General features: G+C 40.9%; 1 protein-coding gene across 1 annotated transcript in view; it reads right to left on the bottom strand.

Annotated features, from left to right (window-relative positions):
• The window catches only part of NYAP2 (neuronal tyrosine-phosphorylated phosphoinositide-3-kinase adaptor 2), a 175115-nt gene that overhangs the window by 5750 nt on the left and 144740 nt on the right, over window positions 1-24625 (bottom strand). Inside the window, exon 6 of the mRNA XM_050902730.1 lies at window positions 19348-19451. Coding sequence (XP_050758687.1) covers window positions 19348-19451 — 104 coding nt within the window. The remainder of the gene's footprint in view (window positions 1-19347; window positions 19452-24625) is intronic.

Genomic DNA, 24625 nt, shown 5'->3' with positions numbered 1-24625 from the left:
AAAAATCTGGGAGCAGGACTGAAAATATAGAGTGAAAAATCCTTAGCACCAGGCCTGGGACTCTCTTTCTTAGGTGTGATAAATTTTACTTGCTCGTGTGTGACAGATAAATAGCTACATAAATATATAGATAGATAACGGTCTCTCTTGGCAAAAAGACGTATGTGCTACATAAGCCCCACTCATATCCTCTTGTCTCAAACCGAGTCCCATATGACTTTAATCACGAGCCCCAGGCACCGGGCAGGCAGGTGCCTTGCGCCGGGACCAGAGAAGAGCAAGTGCCGGGAGCGATTCTGCTCCTCCAAAGTCAGGCCACAGGGGTGAAGTGTAGGTCGGATAAAGTCATGATAATTCCTGGCGCTCAGAGGCATTTCAGGAAACCTATCATTGAAAGGTGCACTATAATTTTTCACAGGAGTGCCTGTGAAAATATGTGCTGCTAAAAATGCCATGGGGGAGAAGAAATATTTGAAACATTGTAGGCAGCTCTACTCACAAAGTTAGAAAATGCTGCCAATTTTCATTCATTTTTGACGAAGCTTTTCTAACATTTGAATCGACTACCCAATATTTCATGCTCTGGACACTTCTATGAGTGGGTTTTTTTTTTTTGTGCTGTATGAACTTTTAATGACCTAAAAAAATATTTTCCACTATAGCTTACATGAGGGCTTTAGACAACACCATATCCCATTCAGCTGTTTCTCCTCATGACATCCTGGCTGGTAAGTTCTTGGTTTGCCTATTTTTAATGCTGCTGCTTTGTTTGAGGTGAAATCGGAAGCTCTGGGCAATAAGAGAGCCCCATGATTCAGTGGTGCTTCCATAATATTTTCCTAGTACTATAGGTTCCCACTTACTGTGCTGAAATTGCAGAGGTTATGGGGCTGAGGAAGATGCTGTTCTCTTCTGGCCCTTGTGAGTGTCTCCCTCTCCTGCTGGATGGGCAGAGGGGCTGACTCTTCATTTACAGGAAGGATGCGTAAAACCACATCACACGTATGCGATCATGGATGTCATGCACAAACACCCTTTTCTTTGTGACAACTGCACATCACAGATAAAATGAAAGCCCAACAGTTGATGTGAGGCTGTAACAAAGTGATCGTAAACCAATGCAAAATATAATGAAATAAAAAATATCAGCAACATTTGGAGCAGATTATTAGAAACGTCTCCTGGATCTGTAAACAAAGCAATCTCTAAAGGTGCAATCTGTGTGCAGTGCTACACAACATTCAGCAGAGCCAAGCATGCTGGTTTGTTTTGGCAGGCTACAGTAAATGAAGAAAGGCTTTCTGAAAGCCACTTACCATCCTCTGGGAGGAAAAGGTACTCCCTCCCTCTTGCCTGTTCTCAGACAGGAGCTTCCAAACTCTCCTTCCCACTGAAACTCCTGACGGCACTTTCTCTGGTGCAGATGGGTCCCAGCCATCTGGCCAGGTAAGGTATTTCCACTCGGGAGGGTGTGAAATCCCACTCGTAGAAGGCAGTCGTGTGCCACGGGTGCAAGTGGTGGAAGGCTATGTTAAGTAGCAACAGTTACTTCACGATCTGCTATCTGATACTCTTAGCTTGACCTGGAGGTCCTCTTAGCACGTGTTCGCAAAAGCGGAGTTGTCCAAGGCAGGAGTTCAGCCAGAATCAGGTTTCAGAACATCTGAGCAGCGAGATCCTGACCCATTTGAAGCCAACAGGAATGTACCGGCTGACTTCATGGGTCCAAGAATTTGACTACAGTTTGTTCAAACAAATAGTAAAAAAAACCCCAAATGATTTAAAAAGCCTTCGGAAGAGCACTTGCAAAATTATGTTGGACAAGATTTCTTTTGCTAACTGTTACTTATAACCATTGCACTGCAGTTGAATGTTGTTACTTCCAATGGCTGCAAAAGTAAGTGAGGGTAAAACTACAGGCTAAATCTGCAGTCATTTCTTTCTCTCTGACAGAGGTACTCTGGAATAATATTGACATGAAAGACAGCGTAATTTGGCCCCGGATAGTTGGTCGCTCATATACCTCTGTACTGCTAACCCGTTCTTCTGTTACTGTTAAATTCAAAATAACAATTGATTATTAATACAAAGGTGATTAAAAGTAACAGTATGTTCAGGAACACGCAGGATGTGCAAGGTGACCTGTGAAAGCAGACACTCTCCATGCAATTCGTAGTGCATGGTAACACTACCCGGGGACACTGGATAACGTAACTGCAAATTCTTCTCTAGAAGTGTCTGAAGTGTTTTCTAGAAGGTGTCCTATGATGCCAGCAACCATATTAGAATGATCCTATGCATTCACGTACTTGCATCACAAGCACAAGCAAAGTGCTAAGTGCTACACGAACTACCCTTTCACAAATTCTTCTTTTTAAGGGACACAAGTAACATCTCTGTTTTCCCTCTAAGCACTTGGGAAAGAATTCCCCCAGCACACTAGTCTTAATTTTGACAAAATAGTTGGGTGGGGAGGAGCACTTTGTAATCTTACCCTGTATGTTTAACATTAAAAGAATTCACTGACACCTGCTATTTCAACTTATGAAACTGTATATGCATCACATTTTAGGGCTATTGTAACATTTGAATTGCTGTGTTTAATGTTTTGATTTACATTATTCTAAATTTCTAAACTTCTGGAAATATGTTTTCTTACAAATGATACTGATGAAAAAAATGAAAACTAGAGTCCCTGTAAAAACTGTTCTACCACTTAATGTAATTATACGATGCAGTATTGTAAGAAAACTCTGGACACCTTTTTTCAAACACAGGACTCACTAAAAGACTTACTACATTGTCTTGCACTCTGTGGCCTGACTAATCCACCACTTAAAAACAACTGACAAGAATCTTTGGAACTCCAGGAATTCCTGACGATTCAAGATTATGAGCAATTAATACTTACCCGAAAATTAAATTAGCAAATGGTTAGTAAACCTTCAGCACCTCGGATTCCAGACCTCCAGTTTCATGATTCATTGCTTCCAATTACTAAATGTCACAGTTACTTTATACAGAACCAGCTCTGCACATACTCCTATGCCTCGAGTTTTCCGGTAACCCTCGGATTATTGCTGAGGCTATCAATAAAGCAAACTTGAAATGATAAATTCACTGGCCTGCTTTCCTTTTTATACTGGCAATCAGTCTAGCTATAGATCTTCCTGACCTTGCATTATTATCTTATTTGGAAACATGTATTCTTCTCATCTAAGCTTTTTTTTTAACACCAAACAACTGTCTGAAATGTACTGCTTGATCTACTGTTAGTTAACACATCCTATAAATGCTAGTACGTTTAAAATAAGAGCCTGTAAAGTAACTCATATTAGGGATATTGTGTAAAGTTGTCTCATGCATCTCATTTATGCAGTGGATTATGACAAAATGCATTGCTATTGAGATCCCTCATGAAAAATCAAAGCTTAATCTATGCCTTTGCTAAGCAATAAATGCAGAACTCAAGCAACCCACCATGATACATCCTGTTGTTCACTGTCAAATAGAAAGGAAAATTCAATATTGTATTAGGTCAATCACAGGAGGGACAAAGGACAGAATACTTTGCTAGAGTTCAGTGATACAGAGATCTCCTGCTAACTGCATTTTGCAGTACAGCACTTGCAGAGTAACACTCCAATGTCCTAGATTTCCTTGAGAGGTTACTAACCCTATCTCCCCACCTCTTCCTCTTGCTGGAGGTTGCTGCTCCGTTGCATGTGTGCCTTAACTGCTCATGACCTGGACTTAAAACAGCAGGATAGTTTGAGGCAGTGACCTCAATGACCACTACAGCTGGCCCTGCCTATGGCTGAGTAACCACGTCCACAGTACAACACACCTGTAATTACTGTTTCTTACTCTAAATCTAGTTTTGAAAAACTGCCAGATTCTAAATCTCATACTGAGATGAACAGCCCATCCTCCTTTGCATTAACAGGTGGGATGGAGCAGTGAGAGCTGCTGGTGGGCAAGATCCTTTCCTCCTCTGGATCCAACCCCTGTGGACTGCAAAAGCTCTCATGTATGAAGGAGCTGAAGGCAGCAGGGTGCATGCTCTAGATATTGCTTCTGGTCACCCACCAGAGGCCAAGAAGGATCCAGAAATTGAATATGGAAGAATGAAAATGAGTGGAAACAAGACCAACACTTTGGAAGAACTAAGAACTATGAGAAAGTGGACATCGAGGCCAATCCTAAAGTTACAAAAATGCGACATGTGGGGGCACCACAAATTCCATTAGTTTCCCCATTTTATTGGACCTCCTTTTTTCCAAGCTAAAAACACGTCCATGAGCTTCAGCACTCTTCCTATTGAAGTCAGTACCAGAACTCAAGTTTTAACTAACCTTTATTGCTGTGACAACTGAAGAACCTCACCATACCAGTTTGCCAGCAAAGCCCTTAAGTCTTTATATTTCTCTAGCATTTTCAAGAAAATGGTCACAAGAACAATTTTAAAATAAAAAAAATATAAAATTATCAAAATAATATATGGAGGGAGAATGCCTCTGCACTGAAAGGACTGGTGCCTTCAATTCCTCTTGTTATGTATTAGGTGATCTAAAGTCAGTTACAGACTGTGAAGTTGCTTCACAGATAAGAAATTTTGAAATATGCTCTTACATTTTTCCTTTTTTGATGGTGAAATTGAGTCAATGATAATTTTCTTAGATTAAATGCCATTTCTCAAGTATTGTACTGATTGTATGGGGGGAAGAAGTTTAGGAAAGTATGACTGAAAACAACACTGAATGCACAGAGATGATGATATTCTTGTAGGTGGACACATCTTCCTTTTTAAAGATGCATAAAAACATGATTAAAAGACAGAGATCTCCATTTATGATTAATTTCTAATTCCGATTTGAAATGCAGTTAATGAACAGTTACTAGAGTTATAAACTGTACTGAGAGTTTCTAAAGAATCCAAACATGTAAGAGCCTGCCTTAGTATGAGATACCACATCTGCTCTACCCTCACAGCAACATCGTGCAATTTCATTTATATCAGGAATTGCTAAACAATATAGTACCCAAATCTAATACAGACATGATTTCCTGACATGCAGAATAGCTGAGACACAGGCGAGAAACTAAGACTGGCATCCGCATGCTTTAGAAAATGGGATTCATTGGGTGCAGCGGTTCCCTGTACCTTGTTTCTGTTTTTCTGTTTAAAAGGCAACCTCCAAAAGGATAGCACTGGCTGATACAGCGTGTGACACTGATTCAGCATTAACTCATTGAGAAGACTGCAACACACTAAACCACGAGCACTGATCTGCTGAAACAGGGCTTTGCTCACAGGCTCCCATGCATGGAGTGACCTGGCAAACTTGACTTAGCCTACGACAGCAGCATGGGTTGAATTCGAGTGCAGATCTCCAGAGCAGGGAGGAAATTTAAATATCCATCTGAAAAGGAATGGCTAATAACAATGCATGGCAAACAAAACATTCAGCTTCATGTTAACCTATACACACATATCACTTGTAACATAAGCAAACAAATTGTAAACCAGCAAAAAAGTGCTGGTTTTCTCTGATTATGCTTGTGTTTTAAAGTTTGGTGCAGAAATCAAGCAAGAGCCATGATCTGACGAATATTAATTTTAAAAATGCATATTGCTATTGTCTTTTCTCATTTTTATTCTTTTCTATTGTGAATTATACAATTATGATTATAAACCCCAGATAGTAAATGTGCTTTTCCAGACTGTAAAAAAAGAGATGGTCCAAGAGTCCACTAATTGCCACTGGCTTGCAAAGGCTTAAGATCAGGCCACTGGCCCGTAAACACCGAGCTCCATTAGTGGAATGTGTCCTTTCCCCATCCTATTTTTTGTTAAGGAAAAGCATTCCTTGGACATTCCAGTTATAGCTTATGAGATAAATGGGAATTTGCTGTTGACATGAGTGATGTCAGAATTTAACCCTGTAACTTAAATTAAAAAATGAAAAGGATTTTCTATTATTCGACTTTAGCTGGGGTGAAGGCTCTTCCTAGCAGTGGCTCTGTCATCCTACAAGTTCCTTAGTATTTCCTGCATAAAGATCTGTCTTCTGAGATTCTTCTGAGTCGCTGCTGCCACTCTGCTGCAGTAACTTACTACGACTGAGACTGGTCCAGCTGGACAAGCCAATACAATGATAAAATTAACTGTAAAGGAAGCAAATTTATCTTTCCCAGGTCTCATACAGAAACACATATGATTATCATGGAAGCTCCAATTCAGTGAATAACTTAAACACATGCTCAACTGCAAAATATGTATCAGTCGTCCCCTCGATTTACAGGGATATTTTGCTATGTAAGATAAGCCAGTGCTTTGCTGCCTCAAGGCCAGATAGCTGAGCCTACATACAATTGTGTGGTGATTAAGAATAATTTTACAAAGGGCTAATAAATGATTTTTAGCTGTTTTAATAAATGCCTAATCAACTGGCAATTATATGTTACTGTGAACTGCAAAGCATAAGAGGTCTGACAAATAGTGTCTGTAATGTTCCCATAAAATTGACTCATAAAGTATATTTTCACCCGTTCCTAAGGCTCACCTGCACTGGAGAAACTTTTCTTTCCAGCCTAAGGCCCTTCTATATCCAATATTTATATGTGCAAGATGTTATAGACATGGATCACCCCCTAGATTTATTGCAAGTCCCTCATGTGAACAGAGTTGGGATTTGCAGCACAAGAGTCCAGCTGGTTAAGGGCATTTCTAAACCTAGGAGCACTTGACCAGCATAAGATACAGAGAACCAAAACTACACAGTGTGGGCTGTTACTAAACATTTTTCAACCACAGAAAACTCTCATGAGAAACACGAATATCTTTTGCAGTTTTGGATCTGTTCAAATAATTTTTCTGAAAAACTGGAAACTTTAAAATTAATAAAAATAATAATCTTTTAAAGTGCTCATTTAAAATACATGACATTTTTATTTTCATTGTTTAACACGACAAAATGAGAATAAAAGTAGGTTATCAAAAGTGGGTGCTGGCATTCATACTTTTTTATAATTGGCATACACATAATGTATATGAATAGCCACACATTTCTAGTGAAAGACTATGAACAAACACACATACATATACAGAGATATATAAACATACTATACATACATACATGGGTGAATATACATATTTATGTGCATACAGTATACAGACAAGATACTATACATGTACAGTAAGTGCAATATACTGTATAAGGCTATACAAACACCGAAAGATTCTGGTGAAATGGTGACAACCATGAGAACAAAGCTTGGATGGTTTGTGACTTAACGCAGACGGTGGGGAAAACCTTGTCGTTCCGTGTCGTGTTTTATGCATCAGGCACACACAGTTTGAACAGAAACATGGTACAATACATTCAGTTCATATACAAAAAAGGTAAGACAAGTGGGAGTGCATGGAGGTAACTGAAATGCGTATGAGCAGACAAATAAGGTTGTTCTACCTAGAATACAGAATGCTTGGTTCATTTACAGAGAATGCCTATATATAAACCCATGCTTTCATGAATTCATGCCATTTTAATTTCTATTTTTTCCTTTAAGAATATTATAAAATTCTTGCCCTGAGTTAAACATAAATACACACAGAAAAGGGGGGGGAAAAAGGAAATTGCATGCTTCTGGGTTTTTTTTTAAATATTTTTTTTAACCAAGGCACAATGTCTTCAATAGTGGTTGCAAGACCATTTGAAATAAACTTAGCAATTGCTATTGTTCTGGAACTGCATCCTTCTTAATGTGACTAAACTAATTGTTTGCACACAAAAGTCTCAGAACAAGTTTTGAAGTGAATTTACAAGTTTTAGAAGAGAATAAGTAAATTTATGAGAAATGCCTTAAAGAGCGACTCCCTGAAGAGGAAGGAATGCTACCAAATTAAATTCCTTCATAGGCAACTTACTGATGTTTGGACTGAAATTATTTCACATAAATTACATTATATATTTCTTTAGTATTATTGTAAGTTGTTATCTATTTTTAGTAGAACCATGTACAATGCTGTAAGAGCAGCTAAAAATGAGATGAAGAACTTCCAAATAATTCTCAGTTTCTTGTTGTAGGCAGGACAGGACAGTGATCTCACCGATTCAGTGTTTTATAAGCTGCAAGAGTTACAGCTTAGGAACACTTGTTCAACACGCCTTAAGACTTTCAAGACGTATATCTCCCCATCTCATCGACCTGTGTAAGTCTTCTATTGGAAATATTAGTTATAAGTTTCTACGTATGTCTTATCAAATTCTAGATACCCATGTACAAGTCTGACTCCCAAAAGAAAGGTCTGGCTGCAAAGGCTATACTTGGCTGTTGCCCCCATGTCTGAGCCCTCGAGCTCCAGAGGCAACTTCCAGGGGCTCTGCAGGGTACCTCACCTTCCCGGGAACAACCACCTATGTTGTGCTGCATTGGCTGTGGCATCTGTCCCCATAAGTTTCTCTGTTGAGCTAAGACTATTTTTCAAAGTACTGAAACACACCGTCCCAACTCTGTGAGGACCTGTCAAAAACAGGCACAACATAACAACCCCCTGAAACCACAGACCACGCGGATGAGATCTTCTCATGCCTGTCCTATGCCTTGTAAAGAAATTGTAACTCCCAATCTGAGAAACAACTAGGTAAAGACAGTAAAAAAATGTTGAACGGGAAGTGAAAACCCTCATACACGCTGTATTTCATTCTTTGTCAGAATATTGTTGTATTTGAAAAGTTTCAACAACTTCTGTGAGGGAACTAGCTTCTTTCTGTACTCTGCTGGCAAGCTTATAAAGCAAGAACAAGAAGACATCAGAGTAAAGGAATGGAATATTCTTCCTCCCACTCTCTTCCATCACAGCTGAAATAGTGGCAGCCAAGCCAGCACTCAAGGGTGAGGAAAGGTATGAAGACAGATTCTAGGTCTGGCGCTCAGAGACCGGTCACTCTGTTGCCATCTCCGATACCCTCTTTCTGTGGCATTACTTTTCCTACACCTGACCTGCTTTCACTGGTCACTGCTTCTCCCCGACACATCTTTTTTGTGCCTAAAACTCATGCTATTGAGTGGTATGGAGAAGGAGAGCCATCAAAGCCATGCTTGGGCCTTGGGACCTACCGCAACAGCAGTGCATGCTCAGATCCACCTCTGCCTAGCTTCCCCCGCGCCGTGAATCAGAGGCCACTTTGGTGGTGCGAGGGCTGCCAAGCATGCACTCTCTCACGCTCTTAAATCAAGAGTCCTGGCAAAGCAGGACCCAGCAATGCTGTGACCTGCTTCTGCTGCATGACCAGCCCAGCTGAATGCTGAAGAAAAGATGTTGGGACAGCAACAGCAGGGCTGTCTGCCAACGGAAGACGGCTTTGACACATTTGCTTCTCATGCCAATCAGTCAGGCGTGCCTTGGAGGTGAGGGATGATGGATGTGGCAATTCTGTCCACTTCAAGGTTTGCGTTTTCTTTTCTTTCTTTCTTTTTTAATAAGCATTCTCTATTTGCAGTTTGTATATTTAGAAACAATTTGCACTGCTCTGGACCCATGCACTGATTATGCAAGACCAGATTCAAGCTGAAACTCAACACAATGCAATGTGGAGCCTTCCCTAAAGCATTAACATTCTTGTTGTTGCTGTCATCCAAAATGTTGACAGCATATTTAGCTGGACTGACGACAGCAGAATTTTGCCTTCGTGTGTGCAAGATATCCTTGCAGGAAAAAAAGAACTGTGTAAAGTAATCCAACGGCTCCCTCTCGTGGGCATGGGGGCTCTGCTGCACGTTATAAAGGCACAACAGCATAGTCGGAAATCCAAACTCACAGATTTTTAGCAGTGCAAACTCCCCAGAAGGCTGTGTGATACTTCAGGACACAGCTCATGCCCCGGCACTTCTTTCTAGGTGGTGGCAGTCAGTGTGATGACTCATCCCTGACTCTTGTGAACATTCAGCCGGAACAAGAAGGCAAAATCCTATGGCTCTGGATGATCCAGATTTTCAAATACACTCAGGCCACACGCTCGTCAAATCCAGACATCATCTCAAGGTAAAAGTTGGCCCATGTCCCATCAGTGAAGTGCTTGTGCCAGGGGTTTCTCTCTGTACCCCACCATGCGTTCTTCTATGCCTGTCCATCCTCCCAGGTAGGACCCAGAGGAGTTTCCTCCTCCCAGCTATTTGCAAAACCAGCATCCACAAAACTCAGGCTATGCCTGCATTCATTTGTTTTCGCCTACACAGACACTAAAGACTTCTCCACTGGAGGAGCAGGACCTTTCCATGACAGGGCCATTTGAGAGAGAGACATCATATGTAAAATGTCCCTAGTAAAATTTACCTGGTTTTCCAGTTTTAGACCTTCAAATGCATTTCATTGTATTAGTGGCATATAAAACTAATTAAAATCACTGTCAAAGATACAGTAGATTGCACCCCAAATAGTTTTTGCACTTTCTAAGTTCACAAAAACTGAAGCTTAAGCAATTCCTGACAGTCACATACTTACCAATCTACTCCCATCTGCAACTGCTTACTTTCTCATCTATTACACTGAGCTTACAAATCCTTGGGGTAAGGACTGTCTTTGTTCTACACACATTGTCTACCAGCACAGGGACCTTATTTATGACTATGACTCTTAGACACCACTGCAAACGTTATTGTGGTAGATCCTAGTGGCCAACATTAAGCAGGTTTTGGATCCAGTGACCATCCCAAGCCTTATTAAAGGTGATGGTTAAACATAAAGAGTAATTAAGTCCCTTTAAGGGAATAGCTTCACAGGCAAAAATAGAAGCTACCATCTAAAGCAATAAATAGCGTACAGGAAGTCCAGACCAAAACCCCATGGGACTCTTGATTACAGAGCGAGAGGCGTGGGACCGTTCCCACACCGTGGACACACATTTTGAATGAAGAAAAAGATCAAGTATCAAAAAGGAACAACCATAATCTTGGCTCCAGGAGCACAGAGATCTCAGAGGCATTGCACTGGCTGAAGGGGAACACTTGGCATTTACACACAGGGAGAAGAAAACGATTGCCACCATCCCATCAATTGTTTCATATGTTTTGCTATTCTACGTCCAAAATACACAATAGATTTCCAAAACTTTTGAAAATTAGAGGAAAAAAGAGGGACAGAGAAAGTCATACCAGAGTGGCAACTAGCACAGTAGTTAGATATTCCTTTTGAATAGGAATTCGGGACTGCAACTCCCCTGAGGTCTTTAACCAGCAGCCCAGTGGATCTTTTTTTCCCTTTGGTCCAGAGAGCAAGTACGACAGAAGTTGGTTCTTTCATTGCAAATCCTTCTGCATTACTAGAACCACAAAAGCAGAATCACTAGAGTTTGATGCTAGTTTCAGATTGTGATTCGTCAAGCAAAGATTTACAGTACCGAGCGATGACACGGGTTTATGCTATGTAGCAGATACAAATTCTCTTACTAGCACACTTCTTTTTTTGGTTACCATTTCTCTAGTATTCAAACTGGATGAAAGAGTGCTTCAGTCTACAGAGTTCTCCATCTACCTGCAATGACTGTATTTCTTTCATATAATGGAAGTTACAAAAAGACTGCTGTGATCAGATACAGAACAACGGGTCTTGATTTATAGGTGCTCATTTTTCAATAGCAGAATTCATTAAATGCAGCAGTCAGGAACCCAGCCCTGCTACGATGCCTGACAACCGCAGGGTGTTTACTGACTGCTTTGAACTCTTGTACACTATTGCTGGGGAAAATGGCAACTTTAAGCTGAGAATAATAGAAGAGCACAGATGCTTTGTTTATGCTCACAGAGTAGCATAGAGCCCATATGCTTTCAGATGCACATTTGCCAACTAAAGCATGATAATGTCAATCCATTGGGGAAGTACTTTATCTAGGTGCCTTCAAAAATAATTATAGCCATAATAGTAACAATTTACCCTTCTTGCATTCATTAACTACAGGGCAAACACAATGCTTACAAGGCATAGAAGGACTGTAATATCCTTTGTATACACAACTAAGGCTCGAGACATTAAGAGCTGGGCTTGTGATATTTAATTGACCCAGTACAGAGTTATTCATGAACTTAGGCATGAGACACTTAGCTGCATTGCTGAAGAGTACTCAGTACTTGTCAAAATTCAACTTTAAATTATTTCTTTAAAGTTTTGTAAATTTCTCACAATGAGTTTATACTGCACTTAAACTACAGTGTATTGCTCTAAGAATGCACGTGGAGAGCAGCTAAATATATATCTCAGCTTTTTCTCTGTTGTATTTCCCTTCCATCATTCTTTTGTTTTAAAACGGAACAATTAGAATATGTGTTTAGGATTTTTCAGCTAGAGTACAAAATTAGATAATAGTTGCCCTGAAGATAAGGTCTCACATCACTTTTAATGCTAGAATTTTTTTTCACGATAAAATGTGCGTGTTTTAATTGCATTTTGGTTAGCACCTAACTATTGAGTCTTAAACAAAATGTTATCTAAGCTGTTGTGTGGAAGAATTTAGGATTTAATAGGTGAGGCTGATGCAAGCCTCCTCCCTCCCTCCCCAATGCCAGCTGATGTGGTGCAAGGCTGTGTGTGGTGCTGGGATGGCAGCCAGCGAGAGTGCAGCCACCCTTCTGCAGGTGTGCAAGTACCGGCAAGGAACACGGCTTACAACGATTTCTGCGCAAAGTTCTTGCAATTACTTGATGCAACACTTACGATTCCAGCCAGCAGTGAAAGAAAAAACCCCAACACATCGAAACCACTCTTCATAAAATAAATAATTTATCTCCTAGAAAGCTCCTATAAGATCTGAACAGGCTTTACCTTTCCCTAAGCTGTCACCGGCAGCGTCAAGCAGGAGCCCCGCAAGCCGGGCAGAAGCGCAGCGCCCTCGCTGCCGGAGACGCCCTCCCGCTCCGCTCCGCGGGGAGCCGCTTCCCCAGCAGCCCCAGCGCCGCCGCCGCCGCCTCCCGCCGCACCCGGGGAGCAGAGGAGCGGCGCGCCCCGCCCCGCCCCGCCCCGCCCCGCCGGCCTGCACGGGCACCCGCCGTGTGGCGCGGCGCGGGATGCGGCCGCCAGGCGGCGCCACGGGCCCGCCGAGCGGGGCCGGGCGGCGGGCGGGGCCTCGTGCCCAGCGCGGCGCGGCGCGCGGGGCGGGCCTCGGCCCCGCCTCCCTCTCACAACAGGGCCGGGACCCGCCTGCCCAGAACAATAGGGCGGTACAAGCCGCGGGCAGCCCCGGCTTTTCGGGCAGAACCGAGCTGCCCGAGGCGTCCCACCCGCTTCCCCACCTCAGCCCAGGGCCGCCGGCCGAAGCGGCAGCGCTGCCCCAGGCGGGCACCCTGCTTCGCGTTCCCGGCTCTGGGAAGAATAAAGCTTTTCCTAATCCTTTCGGATTTTCCAAACTGTTCCTTTTGAACAGGTGTTAAAGTGCATTTTCATCCGGGACTTCTGCAGCACAGACCCAAACAATGAAGAGGGTATTTTCTCATGTTCTTGCTGAACATAAACCGGTGTGCATTATACCTATCTCAGACCAACTGGAAATAAATACGATAACAAAACCCCTTCCAGTTGCATATTTAAAGTAGAAAAATCTGCTTTCTACTTCCCTACCTACGTTAATACATTAGAAAACTATGCTGGAAAAATCCTGGTCTCTTGCTGTCAGGACTCCGCAAAGCTTGGATTTCCATTTCCTTAAAACAGCTGCCTTACTGAGGTCAAACACCAAACCCGAGAGCCAGGCCCCCCACTCCAACACCACTTCACATTGCTGCTCTCCCCTGGGCACTGCTAGTGAGTCTGACTATGAAGCCCGGCAGGAGGGAAGATGCCCAAAGCACGTCATTTCGAAGATTAACTGTAGGTAGGACCCAGCCGTATCATCCATATAGCTTCTCCCTAACACTCAGCACCTGTGGATTAAGTCTGAAAAGGTATAAATGTCTATTACCTAGCAATGGAAATTTTAATGACTGTTATCTGTTCAGTGGTAAATGTCCAGGAGCCTCTAACACACACAGAGCTGGAATGATCCCAGCTAGCTTTCTACAACCGACAGAGGTGGTTAAGTTAGGAGGATAAATTACCGTGTTATCCAAGGTAACAGACATGCAGCTCTACATGGTCACTGAGGGTTTAGCTAGGTGAATCCCCTCTGCAGGCACCTCTCTTCATATTACCCACAGGGAACCTGTATTATACCCCTGATTTAGACATCTCAGAGGTAGGTAGGATAGCTCTCAGCTGAAGAGTACACTCGGTCCTTCCACAAGTCTGTTTTATTATTTAGCTACCTAAATACGAACTTAAGGAGCCAACTTGTATCTAAAATTTTTGCCTATCAAAGATACATACTCAAACTATTGATGGATTCCCTTCATTTGGTGCAAGACAATAATTACATGGTCAAGTCCATTCTGTGAATGGGAGGCCTTTCCCCTTTGCTATATTATATTCAGATAAATCATAAAATAAGTGAAAGCTCTCCTCAATTTTGGAAGGTAATGGTTAGTTTGTCTATCACGTGGGCCTTCTGTGTCGTGTTCACTGATGGGGACATATGGGGGAAGAAAAATGCCATCTCAACTTGCTGCGGGCTCAGGCAGATACCAGGCAAGTAATGAACTGAGCTGCATTTTTTTTTTTTAAATAAGCCACAAAAAATCTCAGTGTTGATTCTGATACATTTCCTAGCTTTTTCTTCATTCCTTCAATGCAAGTTGAAACTCCTTAATTCATAGCTGTCCATGTATCTTCATTCCCTCCTCTGAATTATTCCTTCTAATCTCTGCATGGCTTCTGGATTTTACTTTGATCGTCACTGTAAAGTTTAAATCTTCTTTCCTTGCTTAAATTGGAGCTAGATGTCACTGCCTTGTCCTCCCCACAAGAAGACACCAGACCTTAAGATGCATGCAAACCTTCAGAATTAAGATAGCATACCTCAAGGAGGCAACAGTAAAGGACAGTGCTGTCTTCCTGCTGAAAAGCAAGTAACTAACAGGCAGTATGAAGAAGGCTGCACATTTGCAGATAAGGTACACAGTTTTGTGGAAATCTGTCGGAAAATAGGCTCTGCTTTGCAGAAAAGCTGAAATTCCACATTGTAACTATCAGGAGTTTTGTTTTCAAAGGGTGTATTTTCCTTCAGATTGTGGATCTTCGTTATAAACATGCACTGCTGTGCTGCTATGCAGCTTAATACATGTGATTTTCCAATAGCTGTCTACATCTTACTGAAAACAAACTTCACTTTGCAAAATTCATTTGCAGCAGAAAATCTAGAGATAGTTATATTGGCTCCTTTTTCTTAAAATGGAAACCAGTGGGTTTTTTATGTGCTGAGACTGTTTCGGAGAAGCCTGGCAGTGACCTAGAGATGATTTTGTGTGCATTAAAAATATGGATGCGAGATGCGCTGCTCTCCAGCAGAGGGGCTTCCACAGTGCAGGTTGCTTGAAACGTTCTCTTCTTTTGTGACAGACATGCTCAGTGCACATGTATCCTGTATGCAACAAGGATTTCTGAGTCCATCAATAGAGTGTAATCCTTTGTTACCCTGAGGTGAAGGTGGGGATAATGATAGGAAGCAGGGAAACATCACTGTATCACAGTGATACCTGTGATACGCTTTACACAAGTGAACAATTCTGTTCACTATGGGGGTCTCCTGGTATGACTGAGCATTTTTACCTGTGCAGGGTGAAGCACCTGACCATGCCTGCTACGGCAGTCTTAGGCACCAGCACAGAGGCTCCAGCAATATGGATGATGAGTTATTTATTGGGGCATCCTTGGACCATGTTTATTCTACTTTATAAACCTCACATGGCGATTAACTTCTACTGTTCTCTGTCCACTTGGATGGCTACAAACAACTGGTACTTGTTTTCATTTCCATATAAAGGCCAAACTCAGATGGACTTCCACTATTTCTAATTTTATTCACACATTTCTTATCTCTAAGATATAACTTACTGTACTTTCTAGAACATTTTTCCATTCCCTGTAAGCTCTCTGCTAACACTGGAGAACCTTTACAAGGCATTATGTTCTGTGATATCTAGAACACTTCCCTGCTACTTACACTCCTCTTTAAGATATTTATATTAAGGTATGTATTTAGGAAATATAGCTATATGCCACTTCTGTAGCTCAAATATATTCCATGCTTCTGCCATACTACAGTTCCAAGCTCTCCACTTGACTTCCTCTGCTACTTCCTTAATTTCTTAAACTTTGTCCTTACACAATCAATAACTTCAGTTCCAAGATAAACTTATGTTTGTCTTTCAGTTTAAATTGAGTCAATTCATGACTTCATCCAAGGTTACTTCCTGCAACCAGCTCTTTCAAAATGCCCTCACCATTTACCAAAACTACGTACAGAACAGCATGCTCTCTGTCTGGCTCAGTGTGTTGTTAACTGCTGGCCGCAGCTACGCTACAGAATTTTAAAGCGTTCTCCATCAGAGACCAGCCACATAATTCATCTCTGCTTGTAAGCTCTTACTTTTTATTTATAAGTGATCGCTATAATGCTGACCATCAATACACCATAAATATGTTCCGTGAATATTAACTGGTTAATCCTCACAATTCCTACACCAATAAACAAACAAGAAAATAAGGCATAGGGGAGTTAAATATCAATAGTTACATAATTAGCCAATATTTGATTGGAATTATAATTTAGGTTTCCTTAGATCAGACCTATTTTTAATTAGTAAGCATCCTCACCACTTCCTTGAATGATTCTGTATCAAAAATGATGGGCCTTGAGAGTTCAGTTGCAAATCTGATTTTTTTCCCAAGTTAAACATTTTGAAAAACATCAGTTTGGGGTCCATGAAGATTTGAGAAAACCGATTAACAGTAATCTGCCCTTTCCCAGATCTTGTATCCCTGTATGAATGTTAGCTGTGCCCATCTCATTAACAAAGAGGTGGATAACAGGATGCGTCCTCTTAATCTTTTGGAAAGTCGAACTGCTGATTACGATGTGGTTAAGGAAACCAGTATCCATACAATCAATAGCCACAGCACACAAAAATAAATACCCTGTATGCCACAATCTGTCAGATTCAGAATGGGCTAACAACCCAGCCATTTCCAAACTTATTTCACGTGTCATAGATTATTTGCACATTACGATAGAATAGGTGTATAAAGAAGACAATCAAAGTAATGTTTGTATCTGCCATGGAGATGATAAGGCTTTTGTCATTCTGCTGGAATCAGGGTCAAACCCACCCCTTCAAAAAATTATGCCATCATAATAAACGACAACTTAATAGATGGACAGTAAGAGATTGACAGCTTGAAGGGAAGACTTACAGGGACAGAAAGCTTTTACTAGTTTTTCTTGTTTTTCATGAAGCCATGTCCATACCATACATTATTCAATTAACAAGATCACCCTCTACAGTCACTTGAAAATTCCTCTTATCATCTTTGTTCCTTTCTTTTGTATGAAGTGAGGTGGATTTTTCCTCCACAGTTTCAGTGAACCCTGGCTGCAGCTTCTAAGAGGCTCATTATCTCTTCTATCACATCAGCTTCTGCTTTCAAGGCTTATTGTTTAGTTCTTAATATGAACTGAGAGACTAAAATCACTTCAAAACACCCAAGGTGCCTCTACCACTGAGTAACCAGCAAAGCATCATGTCTGCTGTAAGACCCATTTAATCAAAAATCATATACTACATGAACACTGTGACACTCAAAACCTTTGGAAGCAGAACTACCCTAATTTCTTCCTTAGATGAAGGAACACTTGATGTGGTGTTTAAATGGGCTGTCATTTTGAATCTCCATTATGGATTTGATTTTTTTTAATGTAAAATATGCTTTAGACATGTGCAAAGTTCTGTTAGGCATTGTGTCCAGCAGGGTTCAAAAGTAATACAATAGCATCAGTTTTGCAGGTTAAAGAATTTTAACCTGTATGGACTAGGCTACCCAAATATAACCTTCCTAACAAGTAGTTGGCTATCTGGATTGAATAAATCAACCTTACTCTTCTGGTCTCTACTTTGGTCAAGACCTTCTAGAAGCAACTCACCAGGCTACAAACAACTTAAATACAAATTTATTTATTTACTTATTCCAAAGCAGCCCTCAGGGAGTTTTCCACTCAAATCTCATTGAAATTCAATAGGATTATGGGGACTAATTCCCTGACAGCCAATCGAAAATTCACCATCTAAATAAGGGTGCTTGTGTGTGTGCGTACATATGTGTATGTGCACATATATACATACATGTTTATGTCTCTGTGCATATATATACCCACACACATACACAGTGATGTGTAGGCCTGTACACATACACACAAGTGATAGAATACTGGAAAGCTTTGAGCTTGACAGAAGGCATTTACATTATGTTTAACTGAAACAACTTCTCTCAATTGCTACTCTCAGCAGTTAGTTCTGTCAAACTAATAATACAGGTTTGCACAGCAAAATGATACAATATCAGTATTAGCATATAAAATAAAGGTAAATATAGGTTTCCCATGACGTTATTTCTTTTTCATTTTCTCACTCTTGGAGAAATTTGCCAAACCCAAACACTTTCATTTCTTTCTCAACGGTCTATGTGGCATTTTTGTTTTTGATGAGGACAAAAAAAAGTATCTCTGTTTAAGATACAAGGAGATGTTACCCCTTTGATTTGGTTTTTGATTCCTAACAATATATAATAAATATAACTACAGTGGACTATTTAATAGTCCTGTAAGCATTACATGGCCTATAGCTGAAGAGAGTCTAGCTGCCTTAACTAAACAAAATAACTTGCTGTAAGAGCAGTTTTCAGGACAGTGATAAATCACAGTGTAATACAAGCATGCATTAAGCTCAAAACAAATGTGAGACTGGCACAAATATTAAAGTACAACTGGGCAGAAGTCAGGTATGTACAAGTCATTGACAAACATTGGTGCAAGTGCTTTAGACAAGACATTTAAAAGAAATTTACATAAAAACATAGATTAAATTTATCAAAGTTTGATAAATTTTAAAGACAGTAAAAAAGTACAGAAAACATGAAAAAATGAAAAACCCAGCCAATTCATATAGTACAGTTTTACTACATTTATATTACAGAATGAAGACAGAAAAGGATATAAGGAATTAAGAGCAAAGAAAATTCTACTGGCTGCGGCCAATGGAATTTCATTGCCAATGAGAGATGCGCACACACAGATGCACGCGCACGCACAGAAAATAAAGACAAAAACCAAAAAAATCATTTACTGTAACAAATGACAGACACAGAGGTGAGAAACATTTGGCATGTTGCAGCACATGAAGTCATTCACGATTGGCTAACGATGGTACCTGGCTCGGCTGAAGATCACTGGCTTGCCTGAGCGGAGTAACAGATGGAGGAGGCACACCTGATGTGGACGCAGACCGACCTAATCTGCAAGTTCCTTTAGGCTCTGCGAAGGAAGAGAGAAGAAAATACACCAGTGAACAGGAGGTGGGTTTCTGCTGCAGTAAACTGAAACATGGTGGATCCAGGATTCCCTTGAAATGGAGACTCCAGGCTTGGTTTCTCGTTAAAGTCTTGGGCATTTGGCTGAATCATGAACAGAAGTTGAGATCAGAAGAAGGGGGATTAAGATTAAGGCCATGTCCTGGCCTCTTTCCTCTCCTCTAGCATCGCTGAAGCTGAAGTATAGAGTATAAAACAGCAGACAGACAGAAAGCATATAAAGGAAACCTTCTTGTTGCCCGCCCCAGTACCTTTTTTTACTCTTCATAAAATACAGCAGTGATTAAGGGAGTTACAGCGGCTTCTGGTTTCATCTCTCCATCCCAGAGCTGAGGGAGATGGTAGCCCAAAGACTGATTGTGCTGAGGGAAAGCCTAAAATGCCAGAAAATGAAGGAGGGAGTGCATAAAAGTGGTGAGGATACTGGTGCACTTGGGGATTAGGAATGCCACCAAAAATACTTGGAAATCTGATGTTAATGGCAGTGAATTGAGAGACAGAAAGCAGGAAGAAAGGAGAGAAATGAGAACATCAACAGTGGCAAATTCTGAAGTCAGTTCCCCAGAATCAAGGCGATTACAGAAGTTGAGGTTGCCTTGAGAGAAAGCTCTATTCCAGAGAAGAACTGCACAGAAATTACACAGTTATTTCATTTTCCTTCTGCTGTTGTACATGGAGGCATTTCTCAGAAGGCTCCCCGCTGATTTCCAGTGCGGGTTACTACTGTTAACATACTGACACAAAGGTGACCATGCAGCTCAGGAGTGCTGGATGAAGGTTTTTGTGTCTAAGCCATGCTGACACCAGTGTGCTACCCCAGTGTTCAACACCCCACATCTGGTCTAGAAGAAACTGTCTTTTCCTGAGAAAAGGGTCTGCCTGTTTCTGCCCAAGAAAAATATTTGTCCCTACATTTCCTATTTATGGCTGAGGAAACATCTCTCAACCCATGACTTTTGGCTCAGATGAAGGTGTTCATTCTCCTCATGTTTTATAAGCCTTTCTCGCAACCCTGCACCTGTCTTTTCTATTTAGTGGGCAAATACTGAGACCAAGGACACTTGCACTCAGCAGACACACTTTGTACAATAATAGACTCTCAATTTTAGCATTGATAGTACTGCTTTACAATGAATAACAAGTAATTATAATAATACCATGCCTTCTTACAATGAGTTTAAAGAATTCCTCCTATTCAATCTCATGTTTTCAAGAAGAGAGGAAGGACCTATGCCTCGTGCAATCCTAGTTTAGCAAGTTTGCCTTTGAAGCATGTTTTCTCACATATCTTTTGCTTGTGTCTCTCTGAAATGTATTTTCTCATGCCTCATTTACACTGCTGCTTTGTCTGTGTTTGTTTTATACTAATATCTCTGTTTCCTACATGGATCTCTAATATCATCACTAGCCACTGTTTGGGCTATTGTTTGAAAGAAATAAGATGTCCATCACTAGCATGTCCTTAAAGTCACTTGGCACGTCTTGGGAACTTGAGGACAGCTGGCACATTACGCCACCTACCAGCAACATGCTGAAATGTGTTCTTCCAGTCTCACTGATGGTTTTTCATTGTCACCTTAAATGCTTATTTTCCTCGGATGTTTCAGAATTCAATAGGGTATGGAGAAGAGCTATCCACTTAAGCTGGAGCACTTAGACCAATGAAAGCATCTCTATGGGTGAATATTCATCAACTAAATATTAATAGGTTGGTTAACATCCAGCTGGCTGAGCAGCAAAAATATTTATGCTGTTTGATGAATGCATTATTCAATTCACTCATTCCTAGTCAGTCTGTAAACATACCACGAGTCAACACGACAATAAGCATGCAGAAAGGAGCAGACTGATCTCCCCCATAACCTTGCATTTTGTACATAATCTGTTGTTTTGCTTTTTTTGGACTTGGGCAGTTATTCTGAAGGTTTGATTAGATTTGTTTTTGTTCTGATTTCACACTGTCTGGGTGCCAGATTTCTGACTGTTTCTTTCAGTAATATAGATATAATAATGGATCTCATGTCTGTTCCCTCCTGGAATTTTGCTGGGGTTTCAGAGAGTACAAGAATTGGGGTTTTTTTGGTTGTTTTTCCCTGCTAAATAGAGACTCTGTTTTTGCTGTGACAAGCAGAATCATACACCCAGCATGTAAAAAACTCCAAGGCACTGTCTGCCATTGCTTCTGAATTGTTTTCTTTGCTTTGGGAAAGCAGAGAGAAGTGTCATAATTTCCAATTTGGATATATATGCAACAACAAGACATTACCATTTCCTTGCCAAAGAGACTCCTTTCATCTGGCATCAAAGAAATAAAACCTATCACACACAGATGAAGTATTAGTTCCTTTATCTCTCTGTAATATATGTTACAGTATTAAAGGAAACTATTGCGATTTCCATGGTGATCCTCACTAAAAGAGGTTTTGGAGACGGCTCCATCTAGCTTTTTTTTTAAGTTCAGGAAGTTGGGTTATGCAGTGGAAGGGAAATGTTTTTTGGTTTTGATAGCCATTCCATTGGTCTCAGTGGGAATATTTTTAGACCAAATAAATACTCTGTTCTACTGTAATTAGTGCTCTGAGTAACATCTTCACACTGCACACTACTGTGGGGGAAAAAATATCCATAAATGGTCTGTTGCATAAATGATGTCCAACTCACTGCTCTGTATTCTGCAGCGTGTTATTTTTCAGCTGTGGACAGCTTATTCACTGTACTGAGGCTAACTGGATTTTGATCACTTCAAAATAATAATGATCACTTCAAATAATAACTTCTGCTTTGGGCTATCTAAAAAGTAGTAAGAGGTCTTCTTGCATAATTATGTCCACTGTCCAGTCACTTTCAGTATCTTTAACTCTTAGTTTTCATGTTTTAAATGGTCATTTCAGCTCATCTGCAAGGCCTGCATATTGGTACCGATTCTGGTTCTGGAATGAAAATGGGTTTTCCTATTTACTGCTGAGAATCTTGAAGGAAGAACAACTTCTGCCAGCAAATCTGAGGGACAGTTTCTAGTGTTTAATTCATGTTTATCTCATGTGGACTATATTGAGACAGCTCAGTATTAACCTCTGAAATGAGTAGTCTTGAGACTTCTTGAGAAGTCCCCTTTGTGACAGTAATGCATGGTGTGGAGCAGAGTTTTATCAGCCAGCCTGATAAGCACATAGAGAAGGCTCTGTAGATATCTGTCCTCTGAGCAGGACCCATTTGCTCACCGTCCATGATAACGCAAGCTAAAATACCTCTAGCTCCATACTGATAGTTAGCACGGCACCCTATCTCTGCATGGTGCTTCACTTCACTGTGCGGGTGGATCCTCTGGTTCTAAATCAAACCTGCCTGAAAGAGGGTTCCAGAGACTCCACTGCAAACACAGGACCCCCTCTGCATCCACAGCTAGGGGCCTTTTGACACTGCTGTAAGCCACTCAAATGCTGACAAGGGCTAACAGCCTACTGCCAAGCTAGGGAACTCATAGGCATATGTCTAAGTGCTTTACTGGACTGGGGCCAGGGGATGCAGTGCACTTGAGTAGCCATTAGAGTTGCAATCAATGGGCAGCATGAGGCTGGAATTCAGCAGATTGTTCGGGATAGCTAGAGAGCTGCATAACCTATTTAGTTATGCTATGCACAAAAATGTTCACAAGATTCAGTTGCTATATTTAACTGATGAAACTTTGGTGGTATTATTTGCACAGCTTCAAATGACGCCTCCCTCATACTGTGCCATATTACGAAAAACACAGTGCTCACTAAGTGCCTGAACCACCTCCAGGAGCCAGGTGCAGATGCAGTGTAATGCTAGTAGGGGATGGTGGGTCAGCTGTGTCTCAGTCCCCTGTTATGTCACCCACAGCAGCCACAACACTCCCAACAATGCTAGTGGTTGGGACCACAGCCACCTCAGCATGAAGTAAACCCACACACGTAGCCAGCTGCAATGGGACCAGCATTACTGGACTCTCAGGTTTAAGCTGAGTCCTGACAATGCCAGTAGGATTGGCACATGGACATAAGCAAGCAGACAGCCCCAAAGGACAGCATTAAGGATGAGAATTTTAGGAGAGACTATCCAACACAGAAATACAGGCTTTCCAATCACAAATAGGATTGCCTTAAAATTGTGTACTTAATTATGTATTTAAGCACTCACATAAATGACCTGTTTTCCAAAAGTGCAAGTGCTGTCATCGTAACTAAAGATGTGGAGGCTTGGCTGGTTGCATTTGGGGCAAGGGGTGTTGCTGGATTTTCCTCAATAAAGCACAGTGCTGAAATGTGACAAGATTTTATGGAAATATTTTTGATCAGTTTTATACCAATGTGCTATGTTTTTCTATATTCTCCAGAAATACAACAGCTCTGCATGATTTTTATTTTTGGATCTTAATGGGAAGAGTTCTTTTATTCATCCAAGGAAGCCTTCATTCTGCCTATCCTAATCTTAATTCAAAAAAATACTCTGGCTGTCACTTACATTGGAGAAGCTTCTTATCCTGTCACAGTCTCTTCTTTGCACATGAAAAGAGAAATATTGCTTATTTGCTACAGCTGCCAAGAAGCACGTTTTGAATTAAACAAGGCGACGTGACAGGCTGAGAGTAATCACATGCAAAAGAAGAAAAAAAAAGAAGAAAAAGAAAACACGCATACTGGAAAAATGAATCACACCTATTATCATCATACTGGCCTGGTCATGTTGGTCTCCTAAAAAGAGATGAGTAAGCTGAAACATAACTTGAAATTATGAAACCTTAAGGTGGAATAAACTATATAGTATTCTGCCACTTAAAAAAAAGTATTTAGGACTTCACCTGCAGAAGCCACTTAGTGCTGAAATAGCACAGCAGCATGTCAAACTGAACTGTTTTCACTAAGGGAGTTCTGAACCTGTGGAACTCAGTGTTACTAGATATCCATAGGTCAAAAGCTTAGCAGGTCTCAAAAACAAGTCAGGTAATGAGAAAAACCATATATGTATTAGATGGGGTATGTTTTAAATTAAGATCATGTCTCAGGTCTATGTCAATGACTGAGGCAATGAGGTAAGGAATAATCATGTCCTAATGGCAGTGTTTTTTCCTTAAAATTTCATGCCATTTTTCTCTGA

The sequence above is a fragment of the Gymnogyps californianus genome, chromosome 10, assembly GCF_018139145.2.
Source record: "Gymnogyps californianus isolate 813 chromosome 10, ASM1813914v2, whole genome shotgun sequence".
Taxonomy (NCBI): Eukaryota; Metazoa; Chordata; class Aves; order Accipitriformes; family Cathartidae; genus Gymnogyps; species Gymnogyps californianus.
The sequence above is the reverse complement of the archived record's forward strand: the minus strand, read 5'-3'. Positions and strand labels throughout refer to the sequence as shown.